The sequence below is a fragment of the Anomaloglossus baeobatrachus genome, chromosome 5 (genome assembly GCF_048569485.1).
Source record: "Anomaloglossus baeobatrachus isolate aAnoBae1 chromosome 5, aAnoBae1.hap1, whole genome shotgun sequence".
NCBI lineage: Eukaryota > Metazoa > Chordata > Amphibia > Anura > Aromobatidae > Anomaloglossus > Anomaloglossus baeobatrachus.
The window spans coordinates 595,753,022-595,770,168 of NC_134357.1; the positions used below are offsets into that span (position 1 = coordinate 595,753,022).

Consider the following 17,147-nt stretch of genomic DNA (forward strand, 5'->3'; position numbering starts at 1 on the left):
CCTCCTCCCCTGACTTCCCTCCCTCCTCCTCCCCTGACTTCCCTCCCTCCTCCTCCCCTGACTTCCCTCCCTCCTCCTCCCCTGACTTCCCTCCCTCCTCCTCCCCTGACTTCCCTCCCTCCTCCTCCCCTGACTTCCCTCCCTCCTCCTCCCCTGACTTCCCTCCCTCCTCCTCCCCTGACTTCCCTCCCTCCTCCTCCCCTGACTTCCCTCCCTCCTCCTCCCCTGACTTCCCTCCCTCCTCCTCCCCTGACTTCCCTCCCTCCTCCTCCCCTGACTTCCCTCCCTCCTCCTCCCCTGACTTCCCTCCCTCCTCCTCCCCTGACTTCCCTCCCTCCTCCTCCCCTGACTTCCCTCCCTCCTCCTCCCCTGACTTCCCTCCCTCCTCCTCCCCTGACTTCCCTCCCTCCTCCTCCCCTGACTTCCCTCCCTCCTCCTCCCCTGACTTCCCTCCCTCCTCCTCCCCTGACTTCCCTCCCTCCTCCTCCCCTGACTTCCCTCCCTCCTCCTCCCCTGACTTCCCTCCCTCCTCCTCCCCTGACTTCCCTCCCTCCTCCTCCTCCCATCTGTCTCCCTCCTCCTCCCCTGACTTCCCTCCCTCCTCCTCCTCCCATCTGTCTCCCTCCTCCTCCCCTGACTTCCCTCCCTCCTCCTCCTCCCATCTGTCTCCCTCCTCCTCCCCTTTGTCTCCCTCCTCCTCCCCTTTGTCTCCCTCCTCCTCCCCTGACTTCCCTCCCTCCTCCTCCCCTCTGTCTCCCTCCTCCTCCCCTGACTTCCCTCCCTCCTCCCCTGACTTCCCTCCCTCCCTCCTCCCCTGACTTCCCTCCCTCCTCCCCTGACTTCCCTCCCTCCTCCTCCCCTGACTTCCCTCCCTCCTCCTCCCCTGACTTCCCTCCCTCCTCCTCCCCTGACTTCCCTCCCTCCTCCTCCCCTGACTTCCCTCCCTCCTCCTCCCCTGACTTCCCTCCCTCCTCCTCCCCTGACTTCCCTCCCTCCTCCTCCCCTCCATCTCCCTCCTCCTCCCCTGACTTCCCTCCCTCCTCCTCCTCCCATCTGTCTCCCTCCTCCTCCCCTTTGTCTCCCTCCTCCTCCCCTTTGTCTCCCTCCTCCTCCCCTTTGTCTCCCTCCTCCTCCCCTGACTTCCCTCTCTCCTCCTCCCCTCTGTCTCCCTCCTCCTCCCCTCTGTCTCCCTCCTCCTCCCCTTTGTCTCCCTCCGCCTCCCCTTTGTCTCCCTCCTCCTTCCCTTTGTCTCCCTCCTCCTCCCCTTTGTCTCCCTCCTCCTCCCCTTTGTCTCCCTCCTCCTCCCCTTTGTCTCCCTCCTCCTCCCCTTTGTCTCCCTCCGCCTCCCCTCTGTCTCCCTCCGCCTCCCCTCTGTCTCCCTCCGCCTCCCCTCTGTCTCCCTCCGCCTCCCCTCTGTCTCCCTCCGCCTCCCCTCTGTCTCCCTCCGCCTCCCCTCTGTCTCCCTCCGCCTCCCCTCTGTCTCCCTCCGCCTCCCCTCTGTCTCCCTCCGCCTCCCCTCTGTCTCCCTCCGCCTCCCCTCTGTCTCCCTCCGCCTCCCCTCTGTCTCCCTCCGCCTCCCCTCTGTCTCCCTCCGCCTCCCCTCTGTCTCCCTCCGCCTCCCCTCTGTCTCCCTCCGCCTCCCCTCTGTCTCCCTCCGCCTCCCCTCTGTCTCCCTCCGCCTCCCCTCTGTCTCCCTCCGCCTCCCCTCTGTCTCCCTCCGCCTCCCCTCTGTCTCCCTCCGCCTCCCCTCTGTCTCCCTCCGCCTCCCCTCTGTCTCCCTCCGCCTCCCCTCTGTCTCCCTCCGCCTCCCCTCTGTCTCCCTCCGCCTCCCCTCTGTCTCCCTCCGCCTCCCCTCTGTCTCCCTCCGCCTCCCCTCTGTCTCCCTCCGCCTCCCCTCTGTCTCCCTCCGCCTCCCCTCTGTCTCCCTCCGCCTCCCCTCTGTCTCCCTCCGCCTCCCCTCTGTCTCCCTCCGCCTCCCCTCTGTCTCCCTCCGCCTCCCCTCTGTCTCCCTCCGCCTCCCCTCTGTCTCCCTCCGCCTCCCCTCTGTCTCCCTCCGCCTCCCCTCTGTCTCCCTCCGCCTCCCCTCTGTCTCCCTCCGCCTCCCCTCTGTCTCCCTCCGCCTCCCCTCTGTCTCCCTCCGCCTCCCCTCTGTCTCCCTCCGCCTCCCCTCTGTCTCCCTCCGCCTCCCCTCTGTCTCCCTCCGCCTCCCCTCTGCCTCCCTCCGCCTCCCCTTTGTCTCCCTCCTCCTCCCCTGACTTCCCTCCCTCCCTCCTCCCCTGACTTCCCTCCCTCCTCCTCCCCTGACTTCCCTCCCTCCTCCTCCCCTGACTTCCCTCCCTCCTCCTCCCCTGACTTCCCTCCCTCCTCCTCCTCCCATCTGTCTCCCTCCTCCTCCCCTTTGTCTCCCTCCTCCTCCCCTTTGTCTCCCTCCGCCTCCCCTTTGTCTCCCTCCTCCTCCCCTTTGTCTCCCTCCTCCTCCCCTTTGTCTCCCTCCTCCTCCCCTTTGTCTCCCTCCGCCTCCCCTTTGTCTCCCTCCTCCTCCCCTTTGTCTCCCTCCTCCTCCCCTTTGTCTCCCTCCTCCTCCCCTTTGTCTCCCTCCTCCTCCCCTTTGTCTCCCTCCTCCTCCCCTTTGTCTCCCTCCTCCTCCCCTTTGTCTCCCTCCTCCTCCCCTTTGTCTCCCTCCTCCTCCCCTTTGTCTCCCTCCGCCTCCCCTCTGTCTCCCTCCGCCTCCCCTCTGTCTCCCTCCGCCTCCCCTCTGTCTCCCTCCGCCTCCCCTCTGTCTCCCTCCGCCTCCCCTCTGTCTCCCTCCGCCTCCCCTCTGTCTCCCTCCGCCTCCCCTCTGTCTCCCTCCGCCTCCCCTCTGTCTCCCTCCGCCTCCCCTCTGTCTCCCTCCGCCTCCCCTCTGTCTCCCTCCGCCTCCCCTCTGTCTCCCTCCGCCTCCCCTCTGTCTCCCTCCGCCTCCCCTCTGTCTCCCTCCGCCTCCCCTCTGTCTCCCTCCGCCTCCCCTCTGTCTCCCTCCGCCTCCCCTCTGTCTCCCTCCGCCTCCCCTCTGTCTCCCTCCGCCTCCCCTCTGTCTCCCTCCGCCTCCCCTCTGTCTCCCTCCTCCTCCCCTGACTTCCCTCCCTCCTCCTCCCCTCTGTCTCCCTCCTCCTCCCCTCTGTCTCCCTCCTCCTCCCCTCTGTCTCCCTCCTCCTCCCCTCTGTCTCCCTCCTCCTCCCCTGACTTCCCTCCCTCCTCCTCCCCTCTGTCTCCCTCCTCCTCCCCTGACTTCCCTCCCTCCTCCTCCCCTGACTTCCCTCCCTCCTCCTCCCCTCCTTCCCCTCTGTGTTCCCTTCCCCCTCCTCCCTCCCGTCTTCCCTTCCTCTTTCTCGTCCCCCCCCCGTGTCCCCTCTGTGGTGTCTTCTCCCCTGTCCCCCGCTGATGGTGACCTTTCTCCTTCTCTACAGACAGTGGGACGAACTGTTAGACCCCCGGCTGAACGCCAAACAGAAAGAAGCCATTCTGGCCATCACCACCCCACTGTCCGTGCAGCTGCCCCCCATCCTAATCATCGGCCCCTACGGCACCGGCAAGACCTTCACCCTGGCCCAGGCTGTCAAGCACATCCTAAAACAGCAGGACACCAGGTAAGAGCTCCCACAGCGCCCCCATAAGGAGAGCAGGACGTGTGGGGCTGCCCACCCTGCCGACTCTCCCGTCGACGCCCGCCTGCTTCACTGCTGCCCCACCGACTCCCCTGCCGATGCCCGCCCGCTTCACTGCTGACGCCTGCCTCACCGACTGCCCTGCCGACTCCCGCCTGCCCCGCCGACGCCCGCCCCTCCGACGCCCGCCTCACTGCTGCCCCACCGACTCCCCTGCCGATGCCCGCCCGCTTCACTGCTGACGCCTGCCTCACCGACTGCCCTGCCGACTCCCGCCTGCCCCGCCGACGCCCGCCCCTCCGACGCCCGCCTCACTGCTGCCCTGCCGACTCCCGCCCGCACCTCCGACGCCCGCCTCACTGCTGCCCCACCGACTCCCCTGCCGATGCCCGCCCGCTTCACTGCTGACGCCTGCCTCACCGACTACCCTGCCAACTCCCGCCTGCCCCGCCGACTCCCCCCGCCGACGCCTGCCTCACTGCTGCCCCACCGACTACCCTGCCAACTCCCACCCGCCTCCCCTGCCGACGCCCGCCCCACCGACTCCCCTGTTGTTCGCCCCCTCACCCCTGCTGCTCTCTTGTCGCCCGCCTCCTACCGTCTTGTCGCCCACTCGCAGTGATGCCCCTCCTCCCTCGTCACCCACCCCTCCCCGCTTGTTGCCCGCCCTCAGTGACGCCCCTCCCCTCTTGTCGCCCGCCTGCAGTGACGCCCGTTTTCTCTCTTCCGCAGGGTCCTGATTTGCACCCATTCTAACAGCGCTGCCGACCTTTACATCAAGGATTACTTACACCCCTATGTGGAAACAGGGAACCCCCAGGCCCGGCCGCTCAGGTACCCTCAGCCTGCAGTGTAAAGCATGGCGGCTTCCTCCTGTTATCTCCGTCAGTGATAGACGCTGATGCCGCTCCTCTGTTTCCAGGGTCTACTTCAGAAACCGCTGGGTGAAGACGGTGCACCCGGTGGTCCACCAGTACTGCCTGATCTCCAGCACACACTCCACCTTCCAGATGCCTCAGCGGGAGGACGTGTTGCGGCACCGCGTGGTGGTGGTGACCCTCAGCACATCGCAGTATCTCTGCCAGCTGGATCTGGAGCCCGGTGAGTGGAGACTGCGGAGGAGCTGCGTACACGAACTTGTGAGGGCTGCGCGCAGAGCTGCACAGGGCTGCGCGCAGAGCTGCATCGGGCCGCGTGCTCCAGCCACACGCAGAGCTGCATCGGGCCGCGTGCTCCGGCCTCACGCAGAGCTGCATCGGGCAGCGTGCTCCGGCCTCACGCAGAGCTGCATCGGGCCGCGTGCTCCGGCCTCACGCAGAGCTGCACCGGGCCCGCGTGCTCCGGCCACGCGCAGAGCTGCACCGGGCCCGCGTGCTCCGGCCACGCGCAGAGCTGCACCGGGCCCGCGTGCTCCGGCCACACGCTGAGCTGCATCGGGCCACGTGCTCCGGCCTCACGCAGAGCTGCACCGGGCCGCGTGCTCCGGCCACGCGCAGAGCTGCACCGGGCCGCGTGCTCCGGCCACGCGCAGAGCTGCACCGGGCCGCGTGCTCCGGCCACGCGCAGAGCTGCACCGGGCCGCGTGCTCTGGCCACACGCAGAGCTGCACCGGGCCGCGTGCTCCAGCCACACGCAGAGCTGCACCGGGCCGCGTGCTCCGGTCATACGCAGATAGCGGGGGGAGGGGTCGGCTGCAGCGCGGCACTCATGTGCAGATTCTTGCGTTGCAGGCTTTTTTACCCACATCCTATTGGATGAAGCAGCACAAGCCATGGAATGTGAGACCATCATGCCTCTGGCGCTGGCCAGTAAGAGCACGCGGATCGTCCTGGCCGGGGATCACATGCAGGTGAGTGGATCTCTCCTCCACACTCCAGGCGGTGTCAGTGTGCACGCGGTCGGCTCTCACCCCTCTTCTCTCCTACAGCTCAGCCCGTTCGTGTACAGCGAGTTCGCCCGAGAGCGGAACCTGCATGTGTCGCTGTTAGACCGCCTGTACGAGCACTACCCGCCAGACTTCCCCTGCCGCATCCTGCTGTGCGAGAACTACCGCTCCCACGAGGCCATCATCAAGTAAGTGCCCGGCCACAGAGCTGACCATCTACTGAGGGGGCGCTCTCCTCCAACTCCACACATGCTGTGTATCTGATCCTATGCGTGTCACGTTCTGTACTCCAGTCAGATCCAGAGCTGCGTCACGTCCTGTACCCCGGTCACATCCAGAGCTGCGTCACGTCCAGGGCTGCATCTGTCCTTGTGTAATGACTCTCAGCTATCGGGGGTCCGTCCAGCCCCCGGCGTTACATTGCCTCCACCCCGTCTCGCTGGCTGCTGCCCCCCATAATGTGATATAACAGCACAGACTGTTCTCGCGGTGACGCTCGCGCTAATGTACAAGGTGTCGACGCGTCTGTGAATTATCAGCACAGATGATTGCACGGAGATGAAATTCACAGCTGCGGCCGCGGATCAGCATCGACCCTCCGCACCGCAGCTCCGCTCTACACACGCCAGCGAATATAGGTCACCCCCCCATCATCCGCACCCAGGTATGCCACCGAGCTGTACCCCCAGAGCTATTCTTACTGTTATTCACTCCTGTATTATATTCCAGAGCTGCACTCACTATTCTGCTGGTGCAGTCACTGTGTACATACATTACTGATCCTGAGTTACCTCCTGTATTATACTCCAGAGCTGCACTCACTATTCTGCTGGTGCAGTCACTGTGTACATACATTACTGATCCTGAGTCACCTCCTGTATTATACTCCAGAGCTGCACTCACTATTCTGCTGGTGCAGTCACTGTGTACATACATTACTGATCCTGAGTTACCTCCTGTATTATACTCCAGAGCTGCACTCACTATTCTGCTGGTGCAGTCACTGTGTACATACATTACATTACTGATCCTGAGGTACCTCCTGTATTATACTCCAGAGCTGCACTCACTATTCTGCTGGTGCAGTCACTGTGTACATACATTACATTACTGATCCTGAGTTACCTCCTGTATTATACTCCAGAGATGCACTCACTATTCTGCTGGTGCAGTCACTGTGTACATACATTACATTACTGATCCTGAGGTACCTCCTGTATTATACTCCAGAGCTGCACTCACTATTCTGCTGGTGCAGTCACTGTATACATACATTACTGATCCTGAGTTACCTCCTGTATTATCCTCAGAGCTGCACTCACTATTCTGCTGGTGCAGTCACTGTCTACATACATTACATTACTGATCCTGAGTTACCTCCTGTATTATCCTCCAGAGCTGCACTCACTATTCTGCTGGTGCAGTCACTGTGTACATACATTACTGATCCTGAGTTACCTCCTGTATTATATTCCAGAGCTGCACTCACTATTCTGCTGGTGCAGTCACTGTGTACATACATTACATTACTGATCCTGAGTTACCTCCTGTATTATCCTCAGAGCTGCACTCACTATTCTGCTGGTGCAGTCACTGTCTACATACATTACATTACTGATCCTGAGTTACCTCCTGTATTATCCTCCAGAGCTGCACTCACTATTCTGCTGGTGCAGTCACTGTGTACATACATTACTGATCCTGAGTTACCTCCTGTATTATATTCCAGAGCTGCACTCACTATTCTGCTGGTGCAGTCACTGTGTACATACATTACATTACTGATCCTGGGTTACCTCCTGTATTATACTCCAGAGCTGCACTCACTATTCTGCTGGTGCAGTCACTGTGTACATACATTACTGATCCTGAGTTACCTCCTGTATTATCCTCAGAGCTGCACTCACTATTCACTATTCTGCTGCTGCAGTCACTGTGTACATACATTACTGATCCTGAGTTACCTCCTGTATTATACTCCAGAGCTGCACTCACTATTCTGCTGGTGCAGTCACTGTGTACATACATTACTGATCCCGAGTCACCTCCTGTATTATCCTCAGAGCTGCACTCACTATTCTGCTGGTGCAGTCACTGTGTACATACATTACTGATCCTGAGTTACCTCCTGTATTATACTCCAGAGCTGCACTCACTATTCTGCTGGTGCAGTAACTGTGTACATACATTACTGATCCTGAGTTATCTCCTGTATTATCCTCAGAGCTGCACTCACTATTCTGCTGGTGCAGTCACTGTGTACATACATTACTGATCCTGAGTTACCTCCTGTATTATACTCCAGAGCTGCACTCACTATTCTGCTGGTGCAGTCACTGTGTACATACATTACTGATCCTGAGTTACCTCCTGTATTATACTCCAGAGCTGCACTCACTATTCTGCTGGTGCAGTCACTGTGTACATACATTACTGATCCTGAGTTACCTCCTGTATTATACTCCAGAGCTGCACTCACTATTCTGCTGGTGCAGTAACTGTGTACATACATTACTGATCCTGGGTTACCTCCTGTATTATACTCCAGAGCTGCACTCACTATTCTGCTGGTGCAGTCACTGTGTACATACATTACTGATCCTGAGTTACCTCCTGTATTATACTCCAGAGCTGCACTCACTATTCTGCTGGTGCAGTAACTGTGTACATACATTACTGATCCTGAGTTACCTCCTGTAGATCTTTTATTATAAAAGTAAAAAAACATAACAATAAGAGAAACATAACAAAATATCAAATCAGAAAAGCTGCATGTAACTGAGCCCTGGTTCAGCCGCTCGCTCTCTCCACACACACATTATCACATACAACCCTCCTATATACACAATAATAACTAATGACATCACTGACTTCTGGTCCAGCTGCCAAAGAAAATAGCAAACATAAAACAGGAAAGAAAATAAATAGCCTGTACGGCAAATTTTTTTTTTTTTTCTTTATATACACACGCGTAAACATAAATAAAATCAATACTGACTATATACAAAACTAAATCTATAAACGAACCCCCCACTCCAGACCACCATCCCCACCCCTGCGCCGACCTGAGAGCTGGTCCTGCGTCTCATGCTTCAGTCCATGTCCAACGTCCTTGGACCAGATCAGGCAGCGCCAGTGTGTAACCCAAACCTCAATGTCCCAAAGTCCCAAAAGATGAACCCACCTCCCCCCTCCTGCCACCACCCAACCTAACACCTACACCCCTATCTATATACACAATATATACAATATATACAAACCAACAACAAATCAACAAACAAAACAAACAATCAACAAAGCCCAGGTTCGGCGCCTGCAGCCCTACATCACTGTATACTGCTCAAAACAAAAATCTAGGGTGTCAGCAGCAGCCCCCCACCAGGAAAGGAGAGGAGTAGACTAAGGCACACTAAAAGAAAAGCCCCTCCAGAGGAGAGCCGCCCTCCGCGCGCCCAGTCTCTCATACTCCAGAGAGCGCACCTTCACCAGGTCACCGAGTATGGTCCTAAACACATCATCCACTGGGAGGATTTTCCGTTGCGTCGATACTAAGCACCGTGCGTTCCACATGTGATACCTAACCACTACGCTAACTAGAAATAAAGTGCAGCGGTCCCGACCACCCAGGTCTCTGAACGCTCCATAGGCCCATTCCGCATAGGAGAGACCGGCCAGCCGAGGCCAGCCAATGGAGGCGCCCACCCTGTTGTATACCTCTGTGTTAAAGGGACAACGAAGCAGGAAATGGTCCATGCTTTCCAGCACAGTACCACACTGCTCTCGAGGACAATTCCTATCCTCAGAGCTCCTACACTTCAGATTGTCCCTCACACACAGTTTCCCATGGAAGCAGCGCCAAGCCAAGTCCCAAAACTTCGAGGGGATTCTGATAGAATTTAAAAGATGCAAACCCACCCCAAAATCCCGACTTGGGCAGTCTCTGAGCGCCAGAGGCCTCTGGAAATGGGTCAACAGAACCCTTTTGTCAAGGAGCTTCCTTGGCAGAGTCCTAATCTCCCACATTCCCAGTCCCCACCGGCGAATTACCTTCAGAACCAGGGTAGCATAAGCCGGAAGATGTCCATGCGGTGTGCGAAGATCCTTCACTTGCCCTCCTGTCTCCCATTCCTGGAAGAAAGGCTGAAACCATCCACTACAGGAGAATACCCACGGAGGAGCCCTATCTTTCCAGAGGTTTGCAATATTGATCTTAATGAAGGTATTCACAAGGAATACCACAGGGTTGACCATACCCAACCCTCCTAGTCTCCTCGTACGGTAAGTAACCTCCCTCTTGATCAGGTTCAGTCTATTCCCCCATAACATCTGGAAGAACAAACTGTAGATCCGAGTCCAGAGAGGCTCCGGCAAGATGCACACGCTGCCCAGATAGATGAGTAAAGGGAGCAGGTAAGTTTTGATCAGGTTTACCCTTTCCCTTAGGGTCAAAGACCAACCCTTCCATTGGTTGACCTTCTGAGTGGCGATCTCTAGCCTGCTTTCCCAATTTTGTTTGGGGTAATCCCCCTGGCCAAATTCGATGCCAAGAACTTTTGCAGAAACTTTGGGTCCTGGAAGGGTGTCCGGGAGATCAAAACCAGGATCTCCTCCTCCCAGCCAGAGACTCTCACACTTATCCCGGTTGATCTTGGACCCAGATGCCTCAGAGTAGCGATTTACCTCTGACATCAGCCACTCTGCCTCCCCATCCGAGGAAACAAAAATGGTGACGTCATCAGCATACGCCACCACCCTTAGAGTGGATTCCGGTGCCGTCCGGTCCATCTCGACCCCTGCCAACGGTCCACTCTCCACCCTCCGAAGGAAAGGATCAATCGCAAACACGTACAGCAGGGGGCTTAAGGGACAACCCTGGCGAACACCAGAACCAACCTCAAAAGAGCTGCCAATCCAACCGTTCACAAGCGGGAAACTCTCTGCCCCAGCGTACAAGGTCTTAAGCCAATCAACAAACCTCCCCGGCAGGCCATACCTCAGAAGGACAGACCAGAGGTACTCATGATTAACCCGATCAAACGCTTTTGCCTGATCCAGGGACAGCATGTACCCCTTCCAGTGGCCAGCCCTACCCTGCTCCACTGCCTCTCGGACACAGAGCACAGCACTAAATGTACTGCGGCCCGGAACAGAGCAATGCTGGGCCCCTGAAAGGAGCTGGGGTGCAAACTTCACCAGCCGATTAAACAGCACCTTTGCCAAAACCTTCCTGTCTGCATTGAGAAGCGCTATGGGACGCCAATTCTCAATGCAAGACGGATCCTTACCCTTTGACAAGATGATCAGGGCAGACCTCCTCATTGACTTCGGCAGAGTGCCCAAGGAAAGACACTCATTGAATACCTCAGTCAAGAGGGGAACCAAGGCGTCCTTAAAGGTCTTGTAGAACTCAGATGTTAAGCCATCTGGACCTGGCGATTTCTTTAGGGCTAGCCCTTCAATCGCCAACCTAACTTCCTCTTCCGTGATCATCTCCGTCAAAACATCAAGAGAAGGGTCTACCCCTGGTTCGGGGACAGCTTCAGCCAGGAAAGCCGACATCTCATCCCAGTCTAGATCCCTCTTCCCCAAGAGGTGCGAGTAGAAGGATCTGACGACCTCCAGGATCCCTGATCTGGATCTCCTCAGGGACCCTGTACTGTCAATCAGTCCTGTGACAACTTTACTATTCACTGACATCTTGAAGTTCCTGTAAGGGTCGGGCGAGCGGTACTTCCCATAATCCCTCTCAAAAACCAAAGATGCGTGCCTATCATACTGACACCTCCTCAGCAAAGATTTCACTCTGGAGATCTCCTCACGGCTACCTCCAGCTGAGACAAGATGCTCGAGTTTCCTCCTCAGGCCCTGGTACAGGCGGTACCTGTCCAGACTCCTGAGGCTTGAGAGCTGGCGGAAGAATCTCGCCACCCTTTCCTTGAACATCTCCCACCACTCTGACTTACTACTACAAAGATCCAGTAAGGGTACCTGGCTCTGAAGAAAATCCTCAAAGGACTGTCTTATCTCCGCTTCTTCCAAGAGAGACGAATTCAGCCTCCAAAAGCCTCTTCCCATCCGGGGGGTCTCTGTAACATTCAGAGAAAACAAAATTAAACAGTGGTCGGAGAACTCCACCTCAACAACAGATACTGCTGAAGAGACGGCTTCCTCCTTTAAATAAAACCTGTCTATTCTGGACCTACAATTACCTCTATGATAGGTGAACCCCTCGTGGCCCGGGGTGTGCCGGATGTGGACATCCACCAGGCGAGCCTCACTAGCTATACTATTAAGAGCGACACTATCATAAGTCAGCTTGCCTCTGGCACCTCCTCTATCTCGGGGTCTCGTGACAGTGTTGAAATCCCCTCCAAAGACAACCTGCCGACTCGTAAAAAGGTAGGGCTTGATCCTCATAAAGAGACACTTCCGGTCCCACTTAGATTGGGGACCATAGATATTAATGAGCCGGAGCTCCTGTCCCTTCAGGAGGACATCTAAGATCAGGCACCTCCCCATTTCTAACTCAATAACCCGTCGGCATTCTACCGGTGCGGTAAAGAGGACCGCCACTCCGCTATACGGCTCGGCTGCAAGAGACCAATAAGAGGGCCCGAGTCTCCACTCCCTTTTGGCTTTAAACACCTCCGCTGTGTTTGACAGCCTGGTCTCTTGCAAAAAGAAAATGTCAGCTTCAACCCGGCTGAAAAAATCAAAGGCCGCAAATCTAGCCGTATTTGACTTAATGCTGGCGACATTAATGGACGCCAGCGTCAACGGAGTGGGTACCGCCATCATTGGTGATTGAGTTAGACGGCTTTCTTTTTCCCGCTCCCCTTCCTATCTTCTGCCTCCGAGGAGGAATCCTTCCCCCTCTTGAGGGACACAGATACGTCCATTCCCACACTCTTGCTTCTATTATCGTCCTCGTCTCCGGACTCTGGGCCAGTCCCTCCCCCCGTGGACCTGGCATCCCCAGGAGAAGGAGACTCGGCGCCTCCTGTAAGCACCGCCGAGGCCGGAACCTCACCCTCGTCTTCCTCTTCAGAGGAAGAGGTGTCCTCAAGGGCTTGGAACTGGTTAGAGAGACCCACCAGAGGGGAGTCGGCTTTACCTTCCTTGGGTACCTTAGTCAGAGCAGGAGAAGATGTTACATCTCCCTTGTTTTTCTTTTTCCTGGTGCCGCGCTTACGCTTTTCCTGTAGCCACTGCCTATTATCCTCATCCATACTTTCATAATGGGAGGATTCTGAGGAAGTGGCATTTTCCTCCCTGTGGATCCTCCTGGCCTCCTCATCCAACTCATTGTCCCTCGGGGCCTCAGCAGCAGGCCTGGCATCCAGAGCAGGGGTCACCCTAGTTGGCCGGGGCTCGCCCACCTGCCTCTCCTGTCTGCGCTTATCTAGACGCCTCAGCTGGGCAGGCGTCTTTTGCCTGCTTTTCCTCCCTGGCCCCTCAGCTCCTTCACCTCTGCCAGTCCCTTCCCCAGCAGAATCTGCCTCTCGACTTTTTCCCACCGGGGTCCTGACTGTATTAGCAAAGGAGCGAGGACAACGGCTGAACGGATGACCTAACTCACCACACAGGTGGCACCTAATCTCCCTACAAGATGCGGCGAGATGGCCGACATCCCCACACAATGCACATTTCTGCACAGTGCAATTTGCACTAAAGTGTGTGGGGTCGCCACACTTGTGACAGAGCTTCGGTTGCCCCTGGTAGTGGACCAGGATACGATCCCTACCCAGGAAGGCAGATGATGGGATGTGGGCAACCGTACCACCTGAACGCTTAAGTTTTACCAAAAACGTCCAGGCCCCTGACCAGATACCAAACTCGTCTCGGTTTTTCTTCGGCATTTCCACCACCTCCCCGTACCGACTAAGCCACGTCATGATGTCAAAACAAGAGAGCGACTCGTTACAAGTCATCACGGTCACTCTCTTGACCTGGTTTTGGCGAGACACTGCCTGAACGTCAAAGTCTCGCCAGCCAGGCTCGTTCTTTACCAGCTCATAATTCGACCAGAAGAGCTCAAGCCCCTCCGGCCGAACAAAGCTGATATCAAACTCGGTCGTGCCATAGAAATGTAAGAAAGCGTAGATGTCATTCGCCTTGAAGCCCATCCCCAGCAGGAGCTCCACAACTTTTTTCCGTGGAAGACACGCATCACTGCCCCTCCACTGAAGATGGACCACATTCCTACGCACACGGGCCGGCCCGGCTGTCGGGAGGGACCACACAGTATCCCCCTCTCTTTGCTCTCGGAAGGCCCCGAGGCCATGCCTCTCTATCCAAAAGGATAGATCAACCTCTCGACCCTCTACATTTAGTGATCTCTCACCCCTCTTTAGAGCCTCCAGGAGGCGCCGTTGCAATATGCCGTCCACAGAGGCCGGAGACGAGGAGGACGCCCTGGTTCCCCCAGCGGTGACACTGGCATAACTCCTGACAGGTGCTGCCACTACCGGGGGGACAACTGGACCAGTAATTACCTCATCATTACCCACCTCCATCTCACCATCCATCATACCAGCACCCTCACCAATATTCACACCCTCAGACTTTTCCTCACTTGCCCCCACCACCACATTCACACCTGCTGAACCAGTACCTTGAGTGGGTGACATGTTAACCTCAGCATCATCGGGCACAAGGGGCTCAGCCACCTCCATAGAACTGGAGGCGCCCTCACCCCTGGTCTTATGAGTGCCCTCCGCGTCATCAGTTAGTGACTTCTGAGCAGGGCGCCGCTGATCCTTAGCTGTTGTGAGGTGCCGCTGATCCTCACTATCAGTATCCGGTTGACCAGCGGCACCAACACAGAACAGAGGCTTCGTGGGAGGACTGGGATTCTCAGCCCCAGCAGCCCCCTCACACTGCCGCCGCTTCTCAACTGAGTGATCAGCGGCAACAGTATTTAGAGGCGCCGAGGCTTCCGCAGCTGCCCCCGACACTGGGCTGCCCCCCCTCCCACAGGGGAGCGCACCACAGTATCGCGGCCTGACCGAATGCCCGCCGCCGGGCCGCCCTCACTGTCCAGCCTCTCGGCTGATGCATCCCCTGCTACGTCCCCACTACTACAAGCAGAAACGCAGCTCTGTGCCTCGCTACCTCGCTTTGTGATCTCCCCGCGCCTTTGCACCGAATCCACAGCAGGACCCGGGCTGGGCTGGGCAACGGGGCTTATACAGCAAGCTGACCCTGCGGCCGGCTCTGGGGGTACAGGGAGGGGGGCATACACGTAGCTTACCGTTTCTTGCGGCTTTGGCTTGTTCTTTTTCGCCTTGCTGTTGCCCCCAGGTGCCTCCTCTGGTAGATCATCACCAAGGTGGAAGTTCTGGAGGCACACTGGGGACTCCAGCAGCTTGATCTCCGCCATTAGCGCCCCTCCCTGGCTGCTGTGGTCACTGTCCTCCCCAGAGCCAGCAGGACCGCGACTAGATGGCACTGCCGCCTGTCCCGCAGGAAGCTCGCTGCACGTGGCCTGCGGGTGGCTCTGCAGGCTGCCAGGTGGGGCTTTCTGCTGGTCATCATCATCATCATCTACCTGGCTCTCAGGCTGCAGCCCCATCAGCCTCTGCTCTCTGTTATCAGCCATCTGCCGGAACCGGTCCTCACTCATTAGTTTTTCTTTAAACGGTCCACTTTTTTCTCTAATAAATGCTTTTCTCACCTCCAATTCATTAATTTCCTGCTTTAAGCTGTTAATTTCTGCCAGGAGCTTGGTCTTCCGGGCCCTGGAGGCTGTGGCAGCTTTGGCGCTTGTGCAGCGCAGCTCCTCCCGGAGTCTCCTGATGGTCTTGCTAGCCTCTTCATACTCACGGAGATGATTCATGACCCGGGAGCCATAGGTGGACACAGACTCCCGGGGTCGCTGCGAACCCCATCCCTCCTCAGCAAGGTCGGCCTCACCTCCGTGAGTACTCGGCTCTCCTCCGGAAGGACGGCTATCATGCACACTTGCAGGCATTTCCTCTATGCTGGAAGCCTTGCAGCTTCTCGGGGTCTCCACAGACCCGGGGGGAGTAGGAGCCACATTACTGCGACTCCTGGTGAAGGGCCTCACCCCTGACTCCTCAGATGAGCAGGCCGGTTGCTGGCTTTTCTTGATCCCCGCCGGCCTGGTTCGGGGAACAGAAGCAGGGGTCTTGGCTCCATCGCCCATGCCCAGCAACCCGCTCCCTCCCTGGGGAGGAGAGAGCAGGTCCCTGGTGGAGAGGTCTTCCTTCTCAGGAGCTCAGGAGCACACACCAGGATCAAAAGCGACCACACCTCAATTACCACAGTGAGCAGCAGCTGAGCAGAGCTGCACTCACTATTCTGCTGGTGCAGTCACTGTGTACATACATTACTGATCCCGAGTCACCTCCTGTATTATCCTCCAGAGCTGCACTCACTATTCTGCTCTTCCTTTCTGGTACCTCGCCTTCGTGCAGAGCGCCTGTTGCTTGTAGTGCTGTTTTGTGTACGCAGGATTCGTGCTGCGCTGGTGCTGTTTTGTCGGCGGCTGGTGTAAATCCTCTGCGCAGCGTTAACCCCTGTGCTGCTGCAGGACGGTGTACAGGCTCCGCCCCTCCATACACAGCATATCGCTTTTATGTCTTCCAGTTACACGTCGGATCTGTTTTATGAGGGGAAGCTGATGGCGAGCGGCAAACAGCCGGCCCACAAGGACTTCTACCCCCTGACCTTCTTCACCGCGCGAGGGGAGGATGTGCAGGAGAAGAACAGCACCGCCTTCTACAACAACGCCGAGGTACGCGGGCACCAGCATGGCTACCGGGAAATCGCGTGTATGGCCCAGGGCCTGCAAAATGCACGCCGCGCTCATGAAACCCCCCTGCGCTGTACGCCGTGCTCATGAGACCCCCCCCCCCCTGCGCTGTACGCCGTGCTCATGAGACCCCCCCCCCCTGCGCTGTACGCCGTGCTCATGAGACCCCCCCCTGCGCTGTACGCCGTGCTCATGAGACTTCCCCCCTGCGCTGTACGCCGTGCTCATGAGACCCCCCCCCTGCGCTGTACGCCGTGCTCATGAGACCCCCACTGCGCTGTACACCTTGCTCATGAGACCCCCCTGCGCTGTACACCGTGCTCATGAGACCCCCCCTGCGCTGTACACCGTGCTCATGAGACCCCCCCTGCGCTGTACACCGTGCTCATGAGACCCCCCTGCGCTGTACACCGTGCTCATGAGACCCCCCCCCTGCGCTGTACACCGTGCTCATGAGACCCCCCCTGCGCTGTACACCGTGCTCATGAGACCCCCCCCTGCGCTGTACACCGTGCTCATGAGACCCCCCCTGCGCTGTACACCGTGCTCATGAGACCCCCCCTGCGCTGTACACCGTGCTCATGAGACCCCAGCTGTCCCTGGGCCCCAGTGTACTCCATATTATTTGATCAACCCCCTACCAAATCCAGCACTTTGCGTTCCCCCTGTTTTCCCCGTGCTCCTCCATGCACTTTCTCCTTTGCTTTTCCCCAGTTCCCGTTCTGTTTTCACCACAGGCGGTGCTTGCTGGTCCCACCTCTGCTCCCCCTGCACTCACCGGTCCCTCCTCGCTTTCCCTGCACTCACGGGTCCCTCCTCGCTTTCCCTGCACTCACCGGTC

At 57.8% G+C, this 17,147-nt stretch overlaps 1 protein-coding gene across 1 annotated transcript in view; it reads left to right on the top strand.

Moving 5' to 3' along the window:
* The window catches only part of HELZ (helicase with zinc finger), a 172,259-nt gene that overhangs the window by 101,049 nt on the left and 54,063 nt on the right, over positions 1–17,147 (top strand). Inside the window, exons 14-19 of the mRNA XM_075351503.1 lie at positions 3,447–3,626; positions 4,377–4,478; positions 4,567–4,745; positions 5,375–5,493; positions 5,572–5,717; positions 16,141–16,288. Coding sequence (XP_075207618.1) covers positions 3,447–3,626; positions 4,377–4,478; positions 4,567–4,745; positions 5,375–5,493; positions 5,572–5,717; positions 16,141–16,288 — 874 coding nt within the window. The remainder of the gene's footprint in view (positions 1–3,446; positions 3,627–4,376; positions 4,479–4,566; positions 4,746–5,374; positions 5,494–5,571; positions 5,718–16,140; positions 16,289–17,147) is intronic.